The sequence below is a fragment of the Sipha flava genome, unplaced genomic scaffold (genome assembly GCF_003268045.1).
Source record: "Sipha flava isolate LNK unplaced genomic scaffold, YSA_version1 43_pilon_pilon, whole genome shotgun sequence".
NCBI lineage: Eukaryota > Metazoa > Arthropoda > Insecta > Hemiptera > Aphididae > Sipha > Sipha flava.
This window is the reverse complement of record NW_020273171.1, coordinates 647,610-674,490: the sequence shown is the minus strand read 5'-3', so window position 1 is coordinate 674,490 and position 26,881 is coordinate 647,610. Positions and strand designations below refer to the sequence as shown.

Below are 26,881 nucleotides of genomic sequence, written 5' to 3'. Positions count from 1 at the left end.
GTAGAACTTATCTCCAGTGCCTCCCCTGAATCGACCCATGCTACAGGTAAGAATGTACTCAGAACATACAAACACATACTACTGAATGGAATACATTACAACAAAATGTTTTTATGTTTGATGTACTGTTATATATTTGTTGTGCTATAATACTCGTAATACAATAAATTTTAAAAAAATCGAAAGCTGGGTAGGTTTTCTCGATATGGTATAATTCGATTTAACTGCGATCAAGAAAATAACTTCCTAGCTTAACTCTGAATCTATAATAGATTTACCGGAAGATGTTTATAGTAGACTTTCTTATTACACTTGGTGTATGTAATAAATAATATTATGAAAACATACTTTCCACTTAGAGTGTATAGTGCTTTTCATTTATTTCTAGTATTCGATTAATTGTAATTTAATATTATAGGTTATCAATTACTACGTTATTTTATTTTCATTTCTCCGCACCAAGTAACTTTATTTATTTCGACTTAAATGTTAAAATGTCTGTTTTTATAGTGTTTAAATACCGAAAAACATCTTCCAAACATTTCTGAATCTTGATTTATTATTTTACCACTGGTATAAAACCAGTATGTAGTATAAATAATATAAATTAATTTTTTGAAAGAAAAATTCCTTTTAATTTTAATTTTTATATTATATTTCTTAAAAATAATCGAGAAAAAAATTTTGATAATAATTGAGTAACAATGAGTATAGCGAAAAAAGTTTTGTTAAAAAAAAAAAAAAAACAGGATATTGTAAAATCCATAAATTATTTGCTTCTAAAATCTACTTAATAAGAAAATAGGTACTTTCCAATTTAGATAACAGTAAGCAGCATTTGATTTCCGTAATCTGATCTTATTGGAATTTAATACGACGTAGGTATATAATGTTATAAGACGTAATGTTATTGATGCGTTAAATAATTACATATATTATACGTCATAATTATATTAAACTATTTATTATTTATTATTAACGAATAAATATACCTTAAAAATAAATTACCTTGGTGTACAAAAGAACGTTCGTATATTGATACTTCTAGGCGTGAATAAAATAGTTATTGTAACGGGTTAAGAGTCAATACTTCATCCACGTGGGTATTAAATTACTTATACTAATAAGTATAGTTAATCATACAGTCAATGGTCAGTCCATTTTTGAGGTATGAATAAATTATACTAGTAGCATATAATTTGGAATTTTTTAGTGCATAATAAATACGTTTGTATAGGTACATTATTCATAACTTGAGTATAATTTGTCAGCACTCGGCAGTGATTTCGAATTTAATCAGCTTATTTGATGTACACGATGTTCCGAGTCTATCGAAAATAAAATACAGTGAATCACTTATATTTATTAATTGGTTCTTGTACTATTGGAAAATTAACGCTGCGCTGGAAAACTATATAAAAATTTTTACTGTGATGAAATATTGACAAATATTAAAAGGACCAATGGTTATTTGGAGGACATAACAAGAGACAACGCAGGATAGTTTTTTACTGTGTATTTTATCATTAGTATTTTTTACTATCGTCCATCGTTGGTAGACTACGGTGTGAAATCGATACAGGTTGGTGGCAAACTATTATAACGACACTGCCGGGGTACCCAGTGGAATACGGAATCGCGAGAACAATAAATCTTCGATTCGAGTGATTCGAGATGTTGCTAAAGAAACGAAATTATACACGTGCTATGTGTCACAATTATAATAAAGGTTACCAATATGCCAAAGAGCCATGGAACACGTCTTTAAACCGATATTATAAATGTCACAATAATTATTATAACACAATATACGTGCGATAACACGGCCACATCTATAAGAACACGAAAAAAAAAAATCAAAAAAATCGTCAACCGTATATACATTATTATAATATCTCGTATGCGTATACCTGTACTCCGGTCGTTTTGTAACAGTTCGGATGGAAATACAATATAATATGAATTACGTAATATTTTAGTATTCATTGTACAAAAAAAAAAATACTTTTATGTTTTGACTAATAAGATTAATGTTTGCGGTATAACAACATAGTCGTACCGTTCCATTCATGTTTTCCATTTTTCGCCACGTGCTCGATGAAATGGCGTATAATATATTACACTTCACTGTGTGTGCGTTGATCCGGACGATATTATTACTGACACCAAAACATGTATTATGACAATGACGAACGATCGGTGTTTTCACGAGCAAAATGTGAAGTGAAATATACAATACATATACATGTATTATGTATTATACCACATAGGCATATTATAAATAGAGTTAAATCAAACACTCTGTTAAACTGTAAATAAACTATAAACTGTTGGTCAAACAATTTCATTAACATGCAATTTAACAACCATTTAGTTGAATGCCTGTTCCGGAGTTAAAGTAACATTTTAAAATACACATATTATATCGCACGTATTTTAAAGCGCGGTAAAGTTAAACTTTGACGTGTACGTACGGAGAACGGTAAATCGCGAAACAGTAATATAAATATTCACGTATCCATTATCGTTTCACCAATAAGATGTATAGTAATAACATTCATAAGGCCGTTATGAATAAATAATGTTATTTACGCCAAGCGTGTTTGCATTTTTTTTAATATCATTCGTGTCGTTGACTTCATCTCGTACCCACACAGCTGTACCACGGTATTTATACTCACCTGGGACAATCATTGGCGTGACCGTACGTTACTATGTACAGGGTGATTTTTTTCACGTTAAATGCTCGACCTATATATATATATATATGAATTTTAAATTGTTACGGATAATTTATATTGTAAGAAATATTTACTACTTTTCAACTCGATCACTTTTTTAGACGGTTCCTTTGATTTAAAATTATCCCAAATTTCAGTAGTATATCGAATTTTTACACGTAAGAAATTAGTAAAAAAATGTAAAAATCTTTAAAATAATTACGAGGAAAAACATAATTTTTTCGTAAGATTATTACCAGTCAATTTTGAAGTGTACAATTTGATAGAGACAACGATAAACGTTAAAACAATACCACCCTGTACATAACGTACACAAAGTATGATCATGTACGTATATCTTTGGAAAACGTATTTGTAAACATAAATTCACGGTCCGTTGAGGATGGGGGAAACCTGACGTTGAACGATATAGTGTTCAATGTACGGTTTGTGGCGACGACGCGTATTGTGTGATTTTTTTTCATTTTGCCAGGATAAACTCACGCGTACAACAAACGACATGCGGATTTTTCTACCCGGCTAACATTTCGTCGGTGTGGCGCTCTACGTACCCGGTCTGCAGCGGAATGCGCGTTGCGTAACAGTCTCCCCGTCAACAGCGCCGCAGTTTCAGACGTATACTCGTGTAGTGTATGCAAACGCGCGTGTACATTTTTCCCGCGCTCTCCCACTATCTATTTGTTTCAATCTCACTCACTCTCTATGTCCCTCTCTGTTTCTCTTTCTCTCCCTGTATTAATTTTTTCACTATTCCTCTCATCATCATTTTATTCCCCCGCCCCCGCTTCGATCTTTCGCTCTGTCGCGCTTTTCTCCTCTCTCTCTCTCTCTCTTTCTCCGATCTCCCTTTCTCCGGCGGTATATCACTATATTACACTACTGCAGCCACTCTATCTACCTCCGTCACAACCTATATTATATTCTACTACTACTATTACTACTACTACTACTACTACCACCTGACCACCGATCACTCCGAATCAATCAAAAACAACGAGTGGCCGCGTGCAAGTCTCGGCCCAGCGGTCGCCGGCTGCATAATATGTAACACGCGGTCGTTACGTCATCCGTTCCACGGTATCGTTTTCTCGTGAAGCCGCCGCTGCCGCCGGTCATATCCGTTTCATCGGATTCTCGTCGGCCTCGCGCGCGCGCGCTACACGAAATAAACGTGTTGCCCCGGGTCAAGTCGCGCGGACCACTGCCGTCGTCGTCGTCGTCGTCGTCAGCGTTGGCGTTTTATCTCCTCGGCACGTCTTTCTGTCTCGCTCTCGGTTCGTACCACTTCATTCGCTACAGCTGCGCGTGCCTATGCGAACATTTTATCTTACAACCATTACGCATTATGATATATACTGTTGCGCGCACCGACCGGTAAAGCGGTATAAATAGCTGTGTACCACGTGCAACCGCGCTGTTGTATTTTATACGGTTGTACGTAGAGGTCGAAAAGATATCGGCGGCGGCGACGTTGTCGGGCGTTATACAACAACAGCTTCCAGACAATAGTTGTAATAATAAAAAGAAACGGCGGAAAAACAAAAACGATTTTTATAGATTTACCGTGTCGGACATTCGCGAACCGGGTGTGCCCTCGTGTGGGCAGATACCGCGAGTGGGCACGCGACGACCGCTGCTGTCGGACCGAAATGGCACACACCGTCGTACACTTACACGCGCGCGCGCATATCTGGACATAATAACATTCAAGTCGGTCGCGTCGCGTACAACTCTCCCGTGTCGCCGATGTGCCGTTAACGTATCGCGCCAAGTGTTTGTTGACGCCGCCGCCGCCGCCACCACTGCCGACCAGTGGCGTGTAGCGTTTAACAATCATCGTCTTCGTCGTTCTAGAATCATTTTTTTATCGTTAATTATATTATTGTTGTAAAGCAAATACATACCAGTCGTCGTCGGAATGGATTTCGGATTGTACGTCGTCCCAATCGTAAGTTGAAGCTTTATTGTGGTCCTTCGATCGGTGGAAATCATTTTCATTTATAATAATTATTATTATTATTTTTATTATTGTTGTTATTATAACTGTTATGTACGGTTATTATAATTATCAAATCCATCAGCACAAGCAGTGCCGGTGCGAGGAGTGTGCAGAAAGTGCAATCGCATAGGGTCTCGCACTTTTGGATCTGCTCTTGGGCTTTGCGTAGTATATTCATATCCGGGGCCTCGCAAATCATAGCACCAACACTGAGAATAAGCGTCTTCGACTTGATCAAAGTAGAGAAAATTACGAGTGAAGAATGGGTGTACAGATTTTTTATACAACAGTAAATTATATGTATTTATTATAACGTACAAAGATCTGTCAAGTGTGAATACATTTATGTTTCTACTAATCAATTGGAGCTAGATTGCGAATTGTGTTATTAAATGTATGGATAGTTGTAGTTCATTGATAAGATTCGGTACTTAAGATGGTTAATAGTGCGATTAGTATGTGGTTAATACATTCACGATTTTGTTTAAATCATATTTAATCTATTTATACAAAAGGTTTCTGTGATATTCTGTACACAATAAGATATTTGAAGTTAGTTATGTATACAAAGGTTTACGCATGTGGGGTGCTAGGTATACCTAGGCAATAATTATAAAAAATTGCATTATTAAATTAAGTAGGAAGACTGTAATTAATCTGATCTGTATACATATTTGATCAGATTTGATTTACTGGGTATTAATAAAAAGTTGCAATATCAATTATATTCGCTCTTTAGTTATGATCTTATAGGAATTAATTTCTTTAACAATTTTTCTTTAAGTATATTATTTAGTCACATGAATATCAAAGATAAATGCTGATTAGTTAACGAAGTAGTTTACATATACTTTATATATTTTTCAAAGGGAAACAACTAACAAGTTGAACATTTCATCGAAGTTAATTCTTGTTATTCATTTTTATAGGTATTTGAAATATATTTAAATAGCAAGTTCGAGTTTAAGATATTTGTTCAATGGTTATGGATCTTATTTTGTAAATATATGAGCTTGATAGCGTAAAATAACTACAAAATTTAAGTAATTATAAATGTATTTTATGTTATGTGGTAAATCTAAGTAATAATTTATAATTAAAGCTTTATAGGATTTTCTTGGTCTTTTTTTAAAAATTTGTATATGGTAAAATAAGAACTTGTGAGTTTTTACAAAATTAAAAAAATAATTGGAATAAAAACTTCACTATAAAATACATTTTTTTTTTACGTAATAATTGATATTGAAAGGTTTTTTTAATTTCTATAATTGCAATTAGTGATAATTATTCATAAAATAACAATATAAGTATTTTAAATTACTTTTTGAAATGCATATAAAAATGTAATAATAAAGTGTATTTAAAAACAGAAGTTGACATAGAAAAAATTTACAAAATTAGAAAATTAGAAGGATATATTTTTTGCTTTTTTGCTTTTTCTATAATATGATATAATAAAAACCAGTATTTTTTATGGTTATATGCTCAACTAATTTATGAAGTACGTAATTTTTAAGTTATAATTGAAATGAATATTTGTCACCTATTTAAATGGATAACACGTTCTTCTACTGTTACGTAGACTCTGGCGAGATTTTATTACCATTTAGGTAGGTTTTATTAATAAGTAAATCTTTTGATTATTATGCAATTATGAGTTGTTTAATCTATTGAGAATTAATTTCGGATTCCATGCATGCATAATATTTGTCATATATTACACTCACACACACACTCATTTATTTCATCAAAGTAAAGATTTTTATATTTAAGTGAAACCATCATAACTAGACCTTGTTATGTTCGTTTGCTCCGAGGCCAATCTAATAATATATAATGCGGTCCATAGTTTTATAAAACATTAGATTAGGCGTCTATCACTTAGGATCTTTAGAAACACTGTTTATTTACCGTGTTTTATATAACATGTTGTAATCAACGTTTAATGAGGGTAGTCTGGCAATAGTTACTAAAAGTGAGTGACGCTCAGAATTCTATGGGTTAGACTAGTTTAAAATTATGATAAATCATAGAAAAAATTTTTTATATTGAAATTTAACATTTTTGCTGTGGTACCCGCAGCTAAAAAAGCTAGTAATTATTCATATTTTTATTTCCTACGCTAATTAAAAGAAATTCCAAACATTAATCAATTTACAATGTTAGCTCTGGGCAGTGATGCAATTTTCAATTAGAATGGCTGCTTGATTAAAACTTCAACTACAAGAGTAATTCATTCTGATTTCTGATTCAAATAGATGTTAGTCGATTTCTAATCAGATTATATTCGACAGTTAGTTTATAATAATATATATTATAACAATCGGTTTATTGTTTACTTATACAAGTTCACACCTAAAGCATTCTCGGAATGTTAATAAACTAAGATTTTTTAATAATGAATTAAATTACCGGACAACATTTCTATTGTTTCACGGTCGATACGCACTTATGTTTTGCCATCAGCTTTTAACTAGGTAGTTTTATTTATTCTATTGAAATTTTATAATAAAAAAATAATTATTTGCGACGGTTAATTAAATAGATAATGTGAATTAATTTTGAAGCCGATTGGATTGAAAATGGAAAATATTGAAAGGCTAAGGATAGTTGAGGAGGGAGTAAAATGAACGTTAAGCGAACGGTTGTGAGACATTATTAAAAAGATACTACATTAAGGGATGAAAGAAGGGTTAGGTGGTCAATACTGCTACTTTTAAACGTTATACAAACGCCTAACATATAGTAGTGCATATACTTTTTGGATCTAATAATGCTTGCGCAGGCTGTACAAAGAAAAGTCCTTGGAGCCAGTGTCCACAACGATCTAGTAACTGAAACGATATTATGTACGAGTATATTTACTAACACGCACGAGCCCTATAAACATTAAAAACACGCAGGCCTGAAGGTTCACTTTCACCAAAACGTTGTATTGATTATTTATCGTGATATATTGCATACTACATTTCTAAAGTTTATTTATATTAGACATAATAATAATTATAATAATATTTTTTTATGTATAATAATATTTGGTAAACATTTAGTCGGGGAAAAATGTTCTGTTCCAAATAGTATTGACTCACTGAACAAAACGAAAAGTAAACATTATAATAGGTTTTGTTTTGTCTAAAACTGATGTTCAAATTATAATAGTAAACACGTTTGAAAGTACGAGGAGTATAAAATTAAATATTTTTGTTTTTTTTTAGATCGACTATGAGATATTATAATACATTATAATAATATTGTACTATGATTTTTATCAATTAATCTCCTTGAAACGTTCCCTTATTTGGAACCGAAGTGTATTGTGTGTTCAAGAAATACATTTTAAATATATTTTGACTCGGAAAAATTTTTGAATGAGAAAACTTCAAGGATTTTCATATTGAGTATATCGTAAGTGTATATTACTGCGTTACTGTCCCACGGATGCTCATCATTACTGCTTCGTTGACGTTCCTGTATGCACCAGCTATCGAGGACGCATTTTCAATGAGAAATTCCAAAGTTTTATACAAGTATTTTTTAAGAATACTACTGTTACTGAACAAAAATATCGTTCTTTCATGTACAAAACAAAATAATTCAATTTTTTCTTTCAAGATACAAGGTCGACACGTGAATTAAGAGCGTTTATTATTTTGCATCCTACTTTGCGAATCCGCCTTCGGAACATCATCCTACACGCGTTTACCAAACGGATTCCACTTTTTGACACGTAATATAATTATTTAACATTGACATTGATACAGTTTTATGTTCGTACGCATACCATATAATGCATGAGTTATTGGTAACTGAAATGAGTTGCAACAAAGCAAAAATAACATATAGGTGCGTTCTTACTTGTATTTATTGTGTAATCCCTCTGCACAAGGACAATTTTATGCATGAGAAGATATATTTATTTTTATAATCTCAGTACTTGGAACAATTGAATAGGAAAATGTGTATTTTAATTGAAAATTATAATGCCTGTTGGTATGAGATCTGTTTCAATAATTGCCGTACTGGATAGTTAGCCGTAAGTTACCTATCAAAACTACTTAAAACAAAGGTTAAATAGTACCGCATCTATTTATATAATTTGTTTTGCATATAAAATGTAATATGCATAATATTATAATATTAGGTGTCGTCATTTCCTCTTATTCGTTTTGTAAAACATAATATTATGTTTTTTACTTAAACAGTTCTCTATCAAATTACAACACCTATTGCAAAGCTCTGGTATAGAACATGTTATTTTACTTTGCTATAAATTTATTTTTTAAATTTGTAGCATTTCGTAATATTTGTTATGATTTCAACTGTATTTGGTAACGATCTCAAAAATCATTATTCACATTTTGTTTTATTTACTTTTTAATAATTAACTAAATTTTTATGATTTTAATATGTCTTCTTCAATATTCACTCAATTAAATTGTTATTCGTAAAAATGATAAGTTAATCTTGTTATAGCGTGTAGACTAACTTTTTAATTGGGTTTAATGATACATTCAGTGAAAATATTATGTATTAATTTTATATTTATAATACTTAATGTGTAGATAGATATATACTCTATTATCACTTTTAAAACAATAGATTTTTATGTTTTTTTTTGTTCTTTTTTTTTAGTTTATTATGGTTTCCTTGTATTAGTCGTCAAAGAATTTATTGCTAAATAGGAAACCAGTGATTAAACAGTAATTTCCGTTGAGAATTATTGCACTGTCAATTTGTTCACTAACGTATTGAATGTGAATGAAATTAGACATATACAACCATTAAACCATTAGTTTCAGAAGGTAAATAGTATGTTATATGATTCAATGATTGTAAAAAATAATTTATTCAAAATTCGTTTTGGGTGTGGACTGTTGGCAATATCGATCGCCACGGGTAACTTTTAGGTTGACAGAAAATTTGATAAATTTAAGAGAGTTTACTAAAAGTAATAGATCAACCCTCAATTCATTAATTACAATAGAATGAATTTTAAATTATTTTTACTCTTATGATATATGCTAATATGTATAATAGGTATATATGGGTATATAGGTATACGTAATTATGTGTCGCTTTATAACAATCTTGCAATTTAAACTCGAACTTATTTTGGAGCATTAAAATAAGAATAGATGAATTATAAATCATAAATTAACATTCGTCTAGCTTTTCTCATATCAGAACAGATTAAAGATATTATAGAATTTTAAATTCGAACATGAAAATAAAATAATACACCTAAAAAAGAGTGAAAACACAGATAACTAAAAACTCATTGAGAATTTGATAAACTATTTTATTGTGTCTTGTATAATTTTCGAATGACAATGTAGTTAAAAAATGAACTCAATTAGGTTAATGTTTCAATCTACAATCAATAAGGTATTTATTTAGGATCAGCACTTCATGGAACTTTTTCACTTTCTCGTAATTTAAATAATAGAAAAACAAAATCGAAAGTCGGTAATCATAATGTTTAGCTGTTCCCTGCTCAGCTCAAAATATTAAGATGTCCGATGGGTGCAAATGATTTCTCAATGACGATTACTCAGTCTCCAACACAATCACACTTGCAAGTTATCAATCGCATTACTTATGTTTTCGTAAACACATAATTTGTTTTTCAGTCTAGTAGATACATTAATTGATAGCATTAGAAATTGTATAATATATGATGTATATAATATCACACAACGTAATGTGCTCGAATTGTGTGAAACTGATTGTGGTATTGCGTCGATGAAAAATTACGAGTTCTAGAATCTATTGTTTCGCTGGCGTTATTTATAGCGAACGAATAATGACGAAAGGATAATCGCACGTTGTTTAGTTCGATATAATCTCCAGTGCCTTATAGTTCCGACAATTTCACGTAAAAGGAAATCGCTGTATGTTTTCTAGAGTTTTGGTAGGAATACGCTCAATAAGGCCAGGTTATCGAACAACACAGGGAGGTACCGGTACTATACGAGTTTAGTACTTACTCGGTTATAATTAACAAAATTATAGATTGTCTAATGAACAGGTGTTCGGAGGATTAAATGTATTTTAAAGCACCGACGTTAAGTTATAAACGATTCTTTCATCGATTACGTTTTGGATAATAATCATAGGTGGGAATCGGGGGGGGGGGGCTTGAGGGGACTAATTCCCCCCAGAAATGTAAAGTACAGGTCTTAGCCCCCCTAGCCCTAAAAATGGTTAAGTAAGTGACTAAAAATACAATAATTATTATAATTGTAAAATGAATTTTTAATAACTGAATAATTCAGTTAATTATTAAAAAAAAATATTCTGTGATGAAAATTAAATCAAATTCGTAAGATTTTACAAACTTATTGTCATGACTTGAAACGATCCTAATTAATGTAATATTAATAATATGTAATAATACCCGCATTGGTTGTTTAATTTAATTAATTAATAATTTCAGTTTAGAATATCTACTCCAAAAATGTTTAAAATAAGGCACCTAATTGTTTTCTTGGTAAAATTATTCAAGGTCAGATAAATGTAATAAATTGAAATTTTGAAAATGGCATCAGAAGTTTCACACAATAATGTCATGCTCCGTTCAGGACGGTAAATTAATTTTTCGGACACTGGAAAGATTTCATAGAGATAATTTTTCAGTATTATTCCACGTGCGGGAAAATGCCGTTGACGGTTTCTTTTTTTTGTAACGAATGCTGTGCATCACGTTTCGAGCACTCGCGTGAACATTGTTATCGCGACGACGGGTGCACCGCGAGAACCGTATCGAGTATTACGATATAGTATAGTCATACAATACGTCGCGAGAACGCAGCGAAAACGGTGTTCGACTTCAACCCATCGTGCAATGACTGTTTTTTTTTTTTCTTTTTCACTTACTGTTTTCGCACGCTCGAGAACATTGCGAATGTACTTGGACGGAAAACTTTCTCGAAACGGACGCGTTACACGACAACCACCGCAGTGTGCCGCCGCGTAATCGGTATAACCCGCCGGGACGCGGATGCTGGGCGAACGAATGACACACACACACACACACACACACACACACACACACGGCCGAAATACGGACAAAACAACGAAACGTATAATAACCAAAAAAAAAAAAAATGTATTACCATCGCGCCGATATACCCGGCGCGTACCGCGGTCCTGGTCACGTCGCGGAAGTTCCGCTTTCGTTTTCGATCCGCGCGTCGCGTACTACGGCTACCGCACCGTCCGAGTAGAGGGAACGCGGTCGGCGGCCGTCGAGTCTGCGGGCGGGACTGGTTCCGCGTGCGGTCCGCCGCGGCGCGCGTTTGCGGCTTTCATTCGTCACGCGACAACCGTGGTACTGGTACGCGCGACAACATCACCCGCGCACGTCGCCGCCACCGTCGACGGATCAGTACATCGTTTTTCGTCGTTTTTATTCCCGGGGTTTTTTTCTCTCTTCGCGTACGCCACCGCACTCGTTTCGCATATCGTATTACAGTAATAATATCGTTGTGCCCATCGCGATCGACGTCTTTCACAGCGTTTGTGTTTGAAACAAAAAAAAAAAAAAACGCGCGTGAGTAAACGACCCGAATTGCATCTGGGTCTTCTTCAATGGAACCGAACATCAACGTCGTCGTCTAAGATCGTCTGTGCGATTTTGTCAGCCATGCAGATTCGGATCCGGGGATCATCAACGGTGCTCGTCGTCTTTTACTGCGCGTTCCGAGTGAGTGGGAATGAACGCATAGATTTTTTAAATACTATAGCTCTTAAAAGAACGTGATGGGAAATAGCAGTTTGTTCGTTTTGTATTGAATTGTGTGTGTGTTTGAACGCGACAAAAGCGCGCCAAAATTATAAATCGTTAACTCTTAGACGCTATAATGTATTTTAATATCGTCGACAAAGTATTGCGATACGTCTTCGCATTTTTTTCCTTACAATACGATTGATTTTTCGTAGCAAAATATCCATTGTACTCTCGAATAATTGCGGTTTTAGCTTTTAAAAAACTTTTTAAAACGGAGTTTTATCGGAGATAGAATATGGTATGAGTATCTATAATTTGGGGTATCGATCAATCCATGAAAATTTACAGAAATTGGATACTGTTTTATGGGTAGTTATAATGTAAATATAATTTGATGTCTTTAGATTAAACTTTCACGATGACATAATCATAAGATGTGTTGAAGTAATTTTAAAAATACGTTTAAGCAAAATTATTTTTTGATAAGTAGAATACACCGATATGTTTTAGTTTGACTTAGCATAAATAAATAGGTTATCTTGTGTAATATTTTAAGACTTTTTTTTTGGCCGTATATTATATTTTTCAAGTCATGAATAGTAAAAATCATGATAATAAACAATAACATAACCATCGTAAATAAAAACATTGATAACGAATAATCACATTATGTGAAACATTTCTTATTGACGTCCGTTAACGATTTAATTGAACAATTCGTTCTTGTCTATTTCATCAAATGTAGAATACCCATTTTCCATTTCATGTAAAATTACATACAAATGTAAAACAATTTTTTACGATATTGTTAAATATTTTTTGGTACAGTGAAAACTATTTTATTATGTACTTCCGACAATTCGATATGTAAAACGGACAATTATATGCGAAAATATACATACTTTTATAATCATACATAATAAAAACGTATTAATAATCTGTATTTGATTTGTTTAAATTTCAGTTAAGTATCCAAATGATATGTATGATTAGTATATTTTTTTACTATAAGTTACATTTATTTATTATTAGACAACCATTAGTTTTGAAAAATATTATATTTAAACGTGTGAAAAAGTCCTTACTCGACCAAAAAGGTTGCCATTGATATTATAATATTGGAGTTAATTAAAATTGAACACCCTCGAAGAATAGTTGGCCGGTATAATATTATGTTAAATGGCACACAAAGTAACAGAAAATATTTAAAAATAATGATTTTTTTCTATCTTACGCGATTTTATTATAGTAATTACCTAGTATTTATATACACTCATAATTGTATGTAATGTATAATATACACATTACACTGGTATTAGAAAATATGTTATTTTGTCATACTACAAGTTTAAACAGAATGGAACTTGGCAATAATAATCAAATTCGTATTAAGTATATTACAGTACGAGTATGTTAATGTAGTGCTATTATTGGATATAATTTTAATGTTATAAAATATACCATTACACAACTTTGAACAAAGATTTCAATAGTTATATATATGTTATTTTTATTTTTACTTCATTTATATTATGTCATTTTATATTTGTTTATTGATATTTATATATCAGAGTAGAGCAACAACTTTAAACATGAGTTTAAAGTTGTTGCTCTACTCTGTCATACGAAGTATATTTCAATAGTTTATACTTGTTAAAAAAAAAGTTTCACGGAAATATATATTCATATTAGATTAATGAAAAAAAAAAACGCAACATAAATATAGAACAATACAATTTCACTTATTATTTTAAAATTAAAAATTCTTTATAAAAAATGTCGAATTTATATGATGCTTTTAATAAGCGCATAAATTTACACTATAACTTAATTGATTTTTATAAAAATCAGATGTATTTTACAGTTGTTGATTATAAATTTGGAGTAATAGACAAGTGTTAAATAGAATAATTAAAGTGTAGACAAAAGTATATAAATTAACAGTACGCATGAGTAACGAAAAGCCAATATACTTAATTTAATAAACTAATATATCATTAGGCATATTATTTATAATCGAATATAATTTTATGAAAATCACTATCTGATTTCCTACTTTGAATCTAGTTATTTATTAAGCTAATGATCTCCGATAACATATATAATTAATGTTGCTTACTTAGAATCTTCATACAGTCGAAATTTATTATTCTAACATTGCACAGTCAATTTAATCATTTTCATTATTTCACATGATGCATAATAATAGAATGTGACCATACCGTCATGTGAGAAAAACATTACAAAATGATGACTATGTACTCAATACTCACTCGATATATCGCAAGACAAATTGTAAAGTATGAAGTAGAAATACACAATTATAACTTTTTAGGATCGTAAAGTGTAGAATAATTTCGAAAAATGTTTTTTGTTTTAATTTTTATCTAATTTTAATTATAAACTATAGTATCGGGTGCAATAATACGATAAAATCAATTTATATTTTTATATTTAATTTTTTTAATTTTCTGCGTTTGGTATTTTAATTTTTTTAGTATTACAATTCTGATGACAAAAGTGTAATTTTAAAATTTATTAATTTGATTGTTATTTTTGATTTAAAATAACCAAATTTTATTTCCTCCAATATTTTAAATACTCGAGTTATAGAAAATAAAAGAACATAATTACGAATTAATGTCATAACTAAAAGTACGTATTTCAATATATATTCTTTAAATTATTGAAATAAATATACCACCTACTAGTTTATTGAGTTATAACTTTTGAATGATGTATATTAATGATCAATAATATTATTTTGAAATTAGAAGATCTAAGATTTTTCATATTATACTACCAATTCATTTTAGTTATTCAATTATAATTATTATTATAATATCGATCTATTGTTCGAGATATAAATAAATATATAATAGGTTTATAAATTACATCATTGATTCAAAAATAATTTTCCGAAACCATCCTCAGGGCTAAGGAGGTCATCAAAAATATTTCTCTTAAGATGAATAGTGAACACATTTTTGTTAGTCGGCGTATGTACCGAGACAAGGGTAATAATGATTATTAATGATTTTTACAGACATGCTCACACACATACACCCTATGTACGTACATACTTACGTATACAACTGTATTTTATTATAACATATTCTTACAATATCATATTAAAAATGTAATTTCCATCTAAACAGATGATACATTTTTATTTTAAAACATGTGTAATTATTAATTTTTATAAAATAATTACAATATTTTTCATATTTTTATCTACATTAATATTTAGTTTTTTTTTTTTTTGGTTCTATGCGAAGTTTGTGTGACATAACCCACGTGAGATAATGACTCTGAGTCAGTCCAAAAAAGAAAAAAATGATGTTTTGATGAACACAGACATTATATTACAGCATCTCTTTCACCTGGAACGTTCATAATATCTAAGTAAACCATGTTTTACACATGAGTAATCAATTTTTTTAAGCCTCGAGGCACTCAATAATACTTTATCTATGCCATTCAGTTATTACCGGAAGTATATGAATACATAATATTAAATTTTTTTTTCTATAAAAATAATTGTTTGAATTTTATTTGAATTTATAATTATTTGGCTTGTACTTTGTTATGAACGCAGATAATTTTTATATGGTTATAAATCGCATCTGCGAATACTTGATTTGTAGTCCTAACTAGTGAATGAAATATAAAATGTAAACTGAAGAATTTAAGCTTTCACCTCTATCATAAACACCACATACTATTAATTTAACGTTTTATGAATTATATTATGCCACGAGATACCGATACTTTTTCAAAGTTATAAAAAAAAAAAAAAATGATGAATTATAAACTATACTCTTTGTGTTGCGTAGGTTATTCTATTCAGTAATAGTTTTAGTATAATATTATTTCTACCATTCGTTTTAATTATTCAACTTTATTGGTCGTATTTCATTTTACTTTTAATTCTATTGACCATCAAAGAACAATTGGGGAATAATAATAGAAATAAAAAAATCAAACCCATATTAATGTATAGATAACATTTTGTGTTGTATTTTTTTCAATTTTAGCCAATGCTATTCTAACTACCCATAACACCCTAAAGCAGCAAAATTTAATGCCCCTCTCCATTCTCCAATTTTTTTGTAAAATTTATGTCATATTTTTAGCGTATAATTCACCTCATTCCTTAAATGTGTTTAATATTTGTTAATTAAGGTAACTACTTATTTTTAATTATATATATTTATTTTATATTTAATAGAATATATTATATTATATAGTACACCTACTCTTAATAATAATATAAGATATTCCAGTATAAAAGAAAAATTAATTCCTATCTAAAATAAAACATTGCATTTTTTTAATTATAATTAATTTTTATGATGCCCTTTAAATTCATAATACTTTGACAACCCTAGAGAAATTGCCCCATTTTCTCTCCCTCCCTTTTGGAACGGCTATTACTTCAACTAAGTACTGATAGATGTTAATAATATATTAGGAATACAAATTTATTAATCGACCGTTTTCTTTGTTTATGTACGCAAATAAAAAATAAAAAGAGAGGCTAATATTTTTCATGAAACTATAGGTTATTATTTATTAATTCGAGAGATCTCAAAATTGTACATCGTTCTTTTCCAAATAATGTTAATTTTTTGAAGTCACCGAAAACCCTTTTGTACTTTTGAAATATTTGTAATTTTCGTATAAAGGAGTTGATGTGTTGTCGATACTGCATTCCCGTAGTTTAATTGTAAAATATGTTATGCGAATATTTTCTTTGGTGGTTATTGTTTTTAAATTAACCGAAATTTCCCGACGACGCATTTTACTTGACTTTAACGAACACGCTCATGCAGGTGTCTCAACGAAAATATTTATTCATCAATCGACACTCAGCGACAAGTTTGATGGGCGCAGTCGCATCCTGTTGTTGACGTCGTTCAGAAAGTGACAAGACCTCGAGTTCTATTTCCATCTATGAGTCAGGTTATAGCGCTGGTCATCAGATGATTGGGGACACGTACCGTTGACTACTTTACCAGACCGCGACATATTCTTGTAAATGGACGGCTGGTGTTATACGAGGCACTCAATAGAGCCTAGGTATAGGTGATCAAACTCATTTGGACGAATATGATCATTTCGATGATAAAGCTGCGATACGGTAGATGGTTTTAGAGAGAATGCAAAGAGCACTCAAATGGCTCGTTGGAAATCACAATGGAAAAGCTAGATAGTTATCAATTTTAATCATTTAGTGAAAAATCAAAATCGATCTGATGAGACTTGAGAATCATTTGCTCGTAAGAAATCAACTTTCGTTAAATGTGTTTGTCAAACGATATTATGATATTTTGGCATTATAGTTTATTCTTATAGGTATATGTTATTTGATTTTAATACGAGCGAAAGAGTACTATTACCATAGAGTAACGGCACATAGACTGATAGGATGATTTAAAAAAATATTGTAACCACAAACTGTACTATATGTAGTAGGGATGTGTAGTTCATGAGCTAGTTGACTCAGTGAGTCGACTCTTAAAAATGAACTGGGCGAGTTGAATCAGTGTTACAAGAGTTGGCGACTCAGTGACTCACTGCCTCAGTTAGTCATAATTAGTTTTATATGCAATAAGCTATTCATGAATATGGACTGTGAACTTGTGAGTCGAATCAAGAGTCGAGATATGAATTTTATTTGATTAGAGTAGTGGTAATCTGATTCAATTAAAGACTTGGGAGTCGACTCTTTGATTCAACTCATTCCTAATATGTAGTAGTTCGTGATTGAAACGTTTGAGGAAAAGGTGTGAAGTGTATTGAGAACGAATGATGTGCAATAACCATATCGGACGTATGGACAGGCACGAGAAAACTTTCTGAGACAATGAAGACGATAAAATAATAAAGTACTCGTATTATTATCATATACAATTTATTAAAAATTATTAAATATTAATTTTTGGCACAAAAAACACATTTAATATAAATATAAAATTAAATAATTAAAATAAAAATTGTTCAAATGTTTGCATATTTAGTTAAAGAATAAATGTTTTTATGAAATCATAGATGACTAGTACCATTTAATCTATGGTAAAAATGATTGTTAAAAAAAAAAATAAAAAAAAATAATGAAATTACATAGAATTCAAATTTTATTACAAATTCTCTTGGTTAATATCGTCAATATTGTACTGTCATTAAAACAATTTTGAAAGAGAATATTATTTTTAAAATGTGTTTAAACATTTGAAAATTTACGGAATAATTAAATTAAATTTTCTTAACTTAATTTACTAGGGAAAATTGGTCATTACAGAAGTTTACAATGATATTGTATAATATAACAAAATACATCATTATTTCAATTCTTTAGCATGACACTTAAAGTTTGACTATGAATTATTCTGTAATTGATAACTTATTCAATTATTGGTATAATATTATATTTTAAATATGCATATGTAATAATAGTATGATAATAATTTTTTGTACTATAATCGCATAGTTAAATAGAACCATTGAAAACAATAAAATATTGATTAAACAACTTGGCCTTATATTATTTACTATTATATATTATTTTATAGTAATGTATAGTATTCTATACAGTTATCATTATAATCCAAATTAATCACTAATATAAGGCTATAATGATATAGACTAAGTAGTATATAAATAGAAGTATCTTTTAAAAATTCTCGAAATAAAAAAATGATTTTCATACATATATTTAAAAGATGTTGGAGTATTAGGTGAATGAAAACCGTATAGTTTGTATTGAATTAATTTTCGGTAATTGACTTGAATAATTTGAATAGATCGTTATAAAAAAATAATTTCAGTAAAATAGATTTACTTAAACTTTATTTTTTACTTTCATTATATAAATAATACTATATCTGATAACTGACTAGTAATTCTGTTTTTAATTCTTAACAAGATAATTACTTTGAAGATAAATAGTTAATATTTTACCTGTAGCAAATAACTGATTAATAAAAATATATCATACACAACAATTCCCAACTTCACTCAAAATCTAAAACAATAAAAATAAAATCTTTTGTTTTGAAAATGTTGTACCCATGGGGGATTCAGTTCGGTGTGATGGGCGAGATCCTACGCAAGTGACGACCTTCGTCCTGCATGGTGGTCTGTCTCCATTGTAAACAAATGTTGTCTCGGTTGGAAGCAACTAGTGATCGACGGCCTGGAACAGTAGGTGTCTCCTTTGGTGCACTAAATTAATAACAAATTAAAAAGAAAACATTACGAGCAGTAGATTTGAGTTCGTCACACAACTGCATACTGCGCTTATTGAGGACAAGGTCAGATCATTAAACTTGATCGGTTTACACCTAGGAAATTTAGTTTTTTCTTCTTTAAATATCACTTGCCTATGATGTATGTCCCTCGATTTTGTTTGAGAGTGACTATGTTAATAACATTTAAACTTAGAGCATAATATGTTTTAGTTAATGAATAATATCTATGATGAACGGTACATATATCGAGCCACGATAAATTTATTTTATAATTGTGGTATACATTTAAAATATATATAAGTTAATATCTTATATACTTAACCGTAGTAGGTACTTTGATTTCACTCAAAATATTATAATTTTATAAATTATTTTAAAATAAAAAATTATTGATTTGATATTAATAATGAAAACAGATCATTAAGTAAATGTATTGAAATAAAAAATTGTTTTTTAATTTTATCTATTTGAGTAGTATCAAGTTGCTTATATATTAAGTTTGAAATCCTGTTTTGTTAATGATTTATTTTTAAAATAATTAACATTAATTTTAATTAAAGTTCCTTTAACCTTCTTATAATATTGACCTTTCATGATTCTTTTAGTTATGTTTAACAATGAACAGTTACATTTTGTGAATTTATAAATGAAGGTCGAGATTTTTTTTGAATTAAAATAGAATTGAAATACATGTTCTTAACTTTTAATGATAGAAATATACTTAGAAATAGTTTATTATTTAATTATTTGTAGCATAAAATATAAAAAAAAAAAATACTGGTTAGGTTAAAAAAAATGTCATCAAATTACATTCTACAACAAAACGTAAAATATTTATTATTTTGAAAAATCATACTCAAGTTAATACCTTTTATAGATCCAATATATTTATCATTTATTTAAAAGAATATTTGAAGAAGCGTGTTAAATACTTAATTTTAATGAATTGATCTTAAAAAGTGATTCTATTAGCATCACATGACATAATTATCAATTAATTAGGTAATTAAATGGAAGTAACATAAAATGTTTTAATTTTAATTATACTCATAATATCAGGATATTTAATACGTAATACTTTAAAAATAAAATAATTACACTCAACACTATTAGATTTTTAGACTATAAAAAGTAAATTATTTGGTGTTAAGATGTATCTAAATGGTATTTTTTCTATTTTATTTACTGTATTGTGTATATTGTACTCGGAAAAGTATTGATTCATGATTTTGTATTTTATCATTAAACTGTGTTTGCGGTCTCGTATAGTGATCATTTCACATTTCAGATAATATGTTTATTATTATTTTTGATTCCTAATGTTAACGGTACTAGTCTATAAACATATTCTAAATAATTTTTCACTGTACTGGTGTTACTAGTATTATTATTATTATTTTTATTTTTTTCGTAATATTTTTAAAACAAACCAATACAATGTTCAATTTTAAATGCTCGTGCAACATTTTGTGGTTTCCGGCAATTTATCGTGCGGTACACGAGTCGTATCGTTATGACGTGTAACGGTGGACTAAATTTTTTATTTATTTTGCGGGTCAAATAATACGCGTACCGTACACAGTTAACGCGTGCTTTCCAAAACTTGAGTACCCAAAAACCAAAGAAGTTAATAATCGCTCACGTTTATTGTATAGGTATATAGGTGTATATCAATACGTAACAGTCGATATCGTGAGTACGTGATTTAGTGACGGGTAAAAATAAATGGCCGGTGAAATACACGAAATAAATAATAACAATAATAATAATAAAATGTCCTTTCCGTGGACCGTCGTTGTCAGTTTGTAGTTAATAACATTAATTATATAATGAATAGGAAATTGGTCGTGACTAAACCTAAATACGTCGAACACGCGTTTTACCGTGGTCCTCGCGCGCGGGAGTATATTCATATAAATATATATATTGAAATATAGTCTCTGACCCTATGACCCACGCGCAACTGCCGGTGAACTTATGTATATAAAGTACGTATACGGGTGTAAACGACGTGATCGGGTTTATGACATGATGCGTTTCTCTCTTTTTCTCGCTTGTTTTTCCGAATATAATTATATTGTAGTTGTGTATGTAATGTCGTGTTTTATAGGAAGATAGACCTGCAGATGCGGGACAAGAGGACTATCGTGGCGTTATTCCTAATAGTATGATCTAATTTTCTATTTAGGTATATTTGTACGTATACGTCCACTGCTAATCCATTGTGGGCTGCGAAGAAAAAATAGAAATCATTTCCGTATAGTTGCTCAAAGAAGACACGCGCAACAAACGCACGTGCGTGCCTCCGTATGACGTCCGCTATATAGTAGCTATTTCAATGATGCGTATTAATATTTGAATTCCAGCGGTAGGCATAATGATATGTGCGTTACCGCATTCTATACATTATAATACTTCTATGCGTGTTTTATTATAATACTATCCGTATACATAGTAGTCTGCTGTAGTCGTCTTATTTAGGTAAAATTAATGGAGGCAATATTTTTAGTTGGTATTCACGTGGTACAAAATATGTATATGTCATTTTCGGGTTGCTCGCGGTTTCGACTGACCTGTTTTCAAAAAGAAACGAGCAGCTTAAGCACGTTTTGTCGTACCACAAGAAAACACGTAAATGTAAATTTTATCTTCAAAATATACGTGTGTCTACTTGGAGTTTAGAATATGTTTCAGGTACCGGGACAAGCGGAGTGTTTTTGTGCGGTATATCTACTATTTACCCAGCCTCGACAACAATACGTATTAACATGTTATATTATAACGTTCGATTAAAGTTTGGCCGTCACAAAAAATTCCATACGGACATATTTATTATGCATTTTCATAGCAATATGTTCTATCGATTTGCAATAAATATTTCGTACGCATTTGGTTTCGGCATCCGATTATTGTTGTTATTTAACGTACAGCTTGAACGAGAATAGCTTTAAGCAGAATCCGTACGTAAAAAATAATTATTTATCTCCCGCGGTTACAAAGTTGAATATTTTTTCAAAATCGTTTTGAACAAACTGTCGGAGTGCATAAATCGAGTTTTGCTTATTCACCGTCTACGCAATAGCAATACTCAGTCCTTAAAATCGTAGAAATATAGAAAAAATAAATAACGTATATCAATCAGTAAGCCAGTGTATGCGTGTACAACATATTATGATAGTATAACGGAACATTAAAGAGTAATGATTGCGTGTACGGTGTATATAAGTTTCGTGTGATACAGCCGATGACACAACCACGCGTGTTGTAGGCTGGAGTGTCAAAGGTGCCTCAAATAAGCTCGTCAAAACGTTCGACGGGGTCGTCGCACACGATAAGAATGAACTGCACGTACATCAAACGATTGTGTACCACCACTTGTATATAAGCAAACTCATGACGTTAATTGACTAATGTAACTATACGCATGTATGCGACGCGCACAGATATTTTTCGGCTTAATTTTTTTTTCGAATGCTTTTATTGTTGTCGTCATCGTTACGATATTCGTCTTCGCCGTGACTTACACTAATGAAATGAAAATCGGTCACCCTCTAATTCTAAACAGCTTTTCTCGCCCGTGATCTCAACCGCATAAACACGTGCGCACCGCACCCGACCGTACGCGAACTATATCGCTATTATTATGTTACGCGCTTGCATTATGCATTATGGTTTTCACGTTTCCGAGCCGAACACCTCGATGAGCGGTCATTGTGCACGCGTCGACCGGTATCGAAAATCCAATACGTGCGGCACTTTCGACTGTATTAACGTTGTGTATATGTATTCATGGATAAACGAAAATAAACGGATTATACTAATCGACCTACATGACTTATTACAGGCAGGTCACGCGAATGGGAACTTGTCCGAATATTGTGAATTGCTGACATGAAAAGTTTAAACACCTACTACTACAGTATAATGATAATTAGCGTACGATTGATATGATTAAATGCTTAGAGAAAAAAAAAAAATATTCAAAATTCTTAAAATGACAACTTGAACGAACTGACTAAACAACATTTGCTATAAGAAAAAAGAAAAAATAAGGTCTGATCAGATCAATCCATTTGGTCGAAATCTTGTTGATAGATATAAATAGATAACAAATAAATCAGAAAAACACGTGGTGAAGTCAATACGTTCCTGTTTTTTTTTTTATCACAATACATAACTTTTATTATTGTAATTGTTCATAAAAGTCATGATAATCGATTAGTAATTACTATTGTACATAAACATGCGTACGTAACTCCTAATAAATAATTTGCCTACCGTGGTGCGCGTGTTGTAAAATGTGTATTACATGGGTATTTTATTGTCGCGATTCATTTTTGACAATGATTATATACGTATTACGATTTTTTGTGTCAGGTTTCTACGTAAATGTGAATACTTGGTACATTATTCATTAGAGAGTGGTGATGACGGTAATGACATGGTACTAATTGTCGACGGCTAGTATTTGGTAGTTCATCTAATTCGTGAACACTATGATGATACTGAGCGTTATTTTAAAAATATTGAGCAATTATTGAGCAATTATATAAAGATCGGTCGGTTAGTTAGGTATAAATGAAAAGTTTTATAAAAATCCTCTAATACCGTATCCTAAAAAAAAGTTATAATGGTTTACTCAGTGTGTGAACTTTTTTTCGCTTGTCATCTGCGTACATGACGTTAATTTAGCGGAAGTGCGATTTTTGCTTATACTACGACCGTATTTTGTAAACAACAATAATACTAGAGCAGGTTTAGAGAAAGTCGTGTTTCAACGTTTCAAGTTTTAGAATATCGAGAAAATTAATGTTTCAAAATTATAAAGGTTTTAACAAGGCAGAGATTTAGAAATACATTTTTTCTTTTTATCGTATATACTTGTATACATAAAACGTATATACCTATATTATGTAGTTAAGATTATTCGTGTGCAAATGAAAATGTTAAAAACGAACAGATAACATTTATTTTTGTCTCGTAAATCGTAATGCACCAATAACAGGTGGTAATAATAATAAAATATTATTTGATTGCAAATAGAAAATAACATGATACCATGTTTAATCTAATAATTCGTACACTGATAGTTGCGTTGTTCATTAAATACGTATTATTAACATTAAGTTTTCTAAAACTCGACTTTCTGAAATATGCGTCCAATAATATCGTGTATGTCTTCCATACCAAAGTAGTGTGTACATCTTTCACATGTTGGAAGAACTACAACGACGCGAGAAAAAAAAAACGTCTTGACTAACACGTGCGAATTCTCAATTAGGCGTGTCATGTCTCTCGTGTCGTATACATCACAGCATACATACATATGCGTTTATAGATCTGTATGGTATAATAATATTAACGACGGGCGCGCGCGCGATACGGTCATCATCGCAGTAGTATACAATAGGCTCCCGCGGCCACCGCCACAGCACTCTCATAGGAGCTCATGAATTATTCAGCCCACCTCGCCCCACTCACCTAAATACTTAAATAAATGCCATACGTGAGCGATCACATCATCGACGATAATTAAAAAAAATGCAACAAAAAATAATTTAAATCGCATTTATACGAAGGTACAAAGGAACCGTCGGAGTGTTCCGAGTGTATCCAGTCGTAATATTTTTTTATCTCACTCGTGATATTATAATAAACACCGTATTGTTAATTTCGTACTATATATATAAATATATATGAAAACCGGATGTAAATGACTTTTGGATTTTTCGCTTTCGGAAAGTTCTGTGATTTGACATTTTCTAAAGCCAATGAATTAGAATATTTTTTTTCGTTTACCCGCTCTTTATATGCGTACCGTACGCTTACTATTATTGTGAACATGAATAGAAGATGTATAAAATGCAACACGATTTGAAATCGTACCTCTATTATGCAATTCATATTAGTCGTAGTCGTACGTCGATTTCTAACTGTTTCAAAATAATGAAATATTTTTTAAGAGAATATTTTGGAATTTTATTTTTAGGTCATCGACATCCGGAACTTACATTAATTATATCGATGCAAGACATGCGTAATATTATAGGTGTACGGTGTGCGTTGTAGGCTACGTGTAATATGCGGCGCGAAAACTGTACAGACACCTATCCGTTGTACAAGACCACTAATTATATTAATCGCACGTGCAAAATTATAACTATCGCGGCGCGAGCGTGCGGCGAGCATTTCGAATCGAACCCGAAACGGATCGGATTTGTCACGGGCGCCGAACTTGACATCGATCGATCAAGCGCACGCTGCGCGCACAAATACTCGTATAACTTTTCTGCAGCGTTTATCGTTTACGGTCAAGCGTGTAGGTTGAGTTATTCGCAGCGCATTTTACCTACGCAGCGATTCGACGTACGTGTGTACTCGTTGGCTACCGTGAGGGTCAAGTACACGCAAGGCGTCGTTAATTGTTGCAGTAAATAATAATTGAACATTGTTATTTATAACCGGTAGTACATTTAAAACACGATTAAGGAAAATCATCATATTATAATATGGATCGTAAGTGCAATTTTTTGAGCGTTTAATTTTTAAATATTTCCGGAACGATTTACTTCGTCAAAATCGACGCCAGTTCATCTCAAATCATCATACTAAAGGAATGAGTTATCATTGCTTTAAAATTCAATGTTGTAATACACCCAGTACCGGTATCCAGTTCAAGAACTAATCTAACCTAACTTGTATCTCACTCGACCTAGGAGTCTTGTCCCTTTTTATAATTATGTTTCCAGAAAAACCTATTTTTTAAAATTCCACAATAATAAAATAATTTTATTACATAATCATAAAATTATAATTTTGGAAATAATTTGAATAAAATTAAAAACTAATACATTTTTGAAAGATTAAGATGACTTTAAGAGTTTACGTGAAGTTGGCCCACCCTTCTATTTTTTAGTTATGATTCGCTAACGGCTTACTCACAAATTATGAAATAAACTCGCAAATTCTCGCAAACAACTCGTAAAATATTGGTATAGGTCTTGAGTTAATCCATTAAAAAGAATGGGCTAACTTCACGTAAATAAACTATGTGTATGAAATAAATATAATGTATAAAATTATATAAAAATAATTTTTATTAAAATGAAATAATATAATATATTGACATTTCATATTCATGATAATACCCAACGGACGT

General features: G+C 30.9%; 2 protein-coding genes across 3 annotated transcripts in view; one reads left to right on the top strand and one right to left on the bottom strand.

Annotated features, from left to right (window-relative positions):
• Positions 1-26,881, bottom strand: part of LOC112689425 — a 139,201-nt gene that overhangs the window by 16,091 nt on the left and 96,229 nt on the right. The gene's annotated exons all lie outside the window — the stretch shown is intronic.
• The window catches only part of LOC112689422, a 34,434-nt gene continuing 11,682 nt past the window's right edge, over positions 4,130-26,881 (top strand). Inside the window, exon 1 of one of the 2 annotated variants that reach the window (XM_025563130.1) lies at positions 4,130-4,689. In XM_025563130.1, coding sequence (XP_025418915.1) covers positions 4,660-4,689 — 30 coding nt within the window. In that variant the 5' untranslated portion in view covers positions 4,130-4,659. Of the gene's footprint in view, positions 4,690-12,036; positions 12,446-26,881 lie in introns of those variants that run through there. The other variant, XM_025563129.1, reaches the window with a different exon arrangement.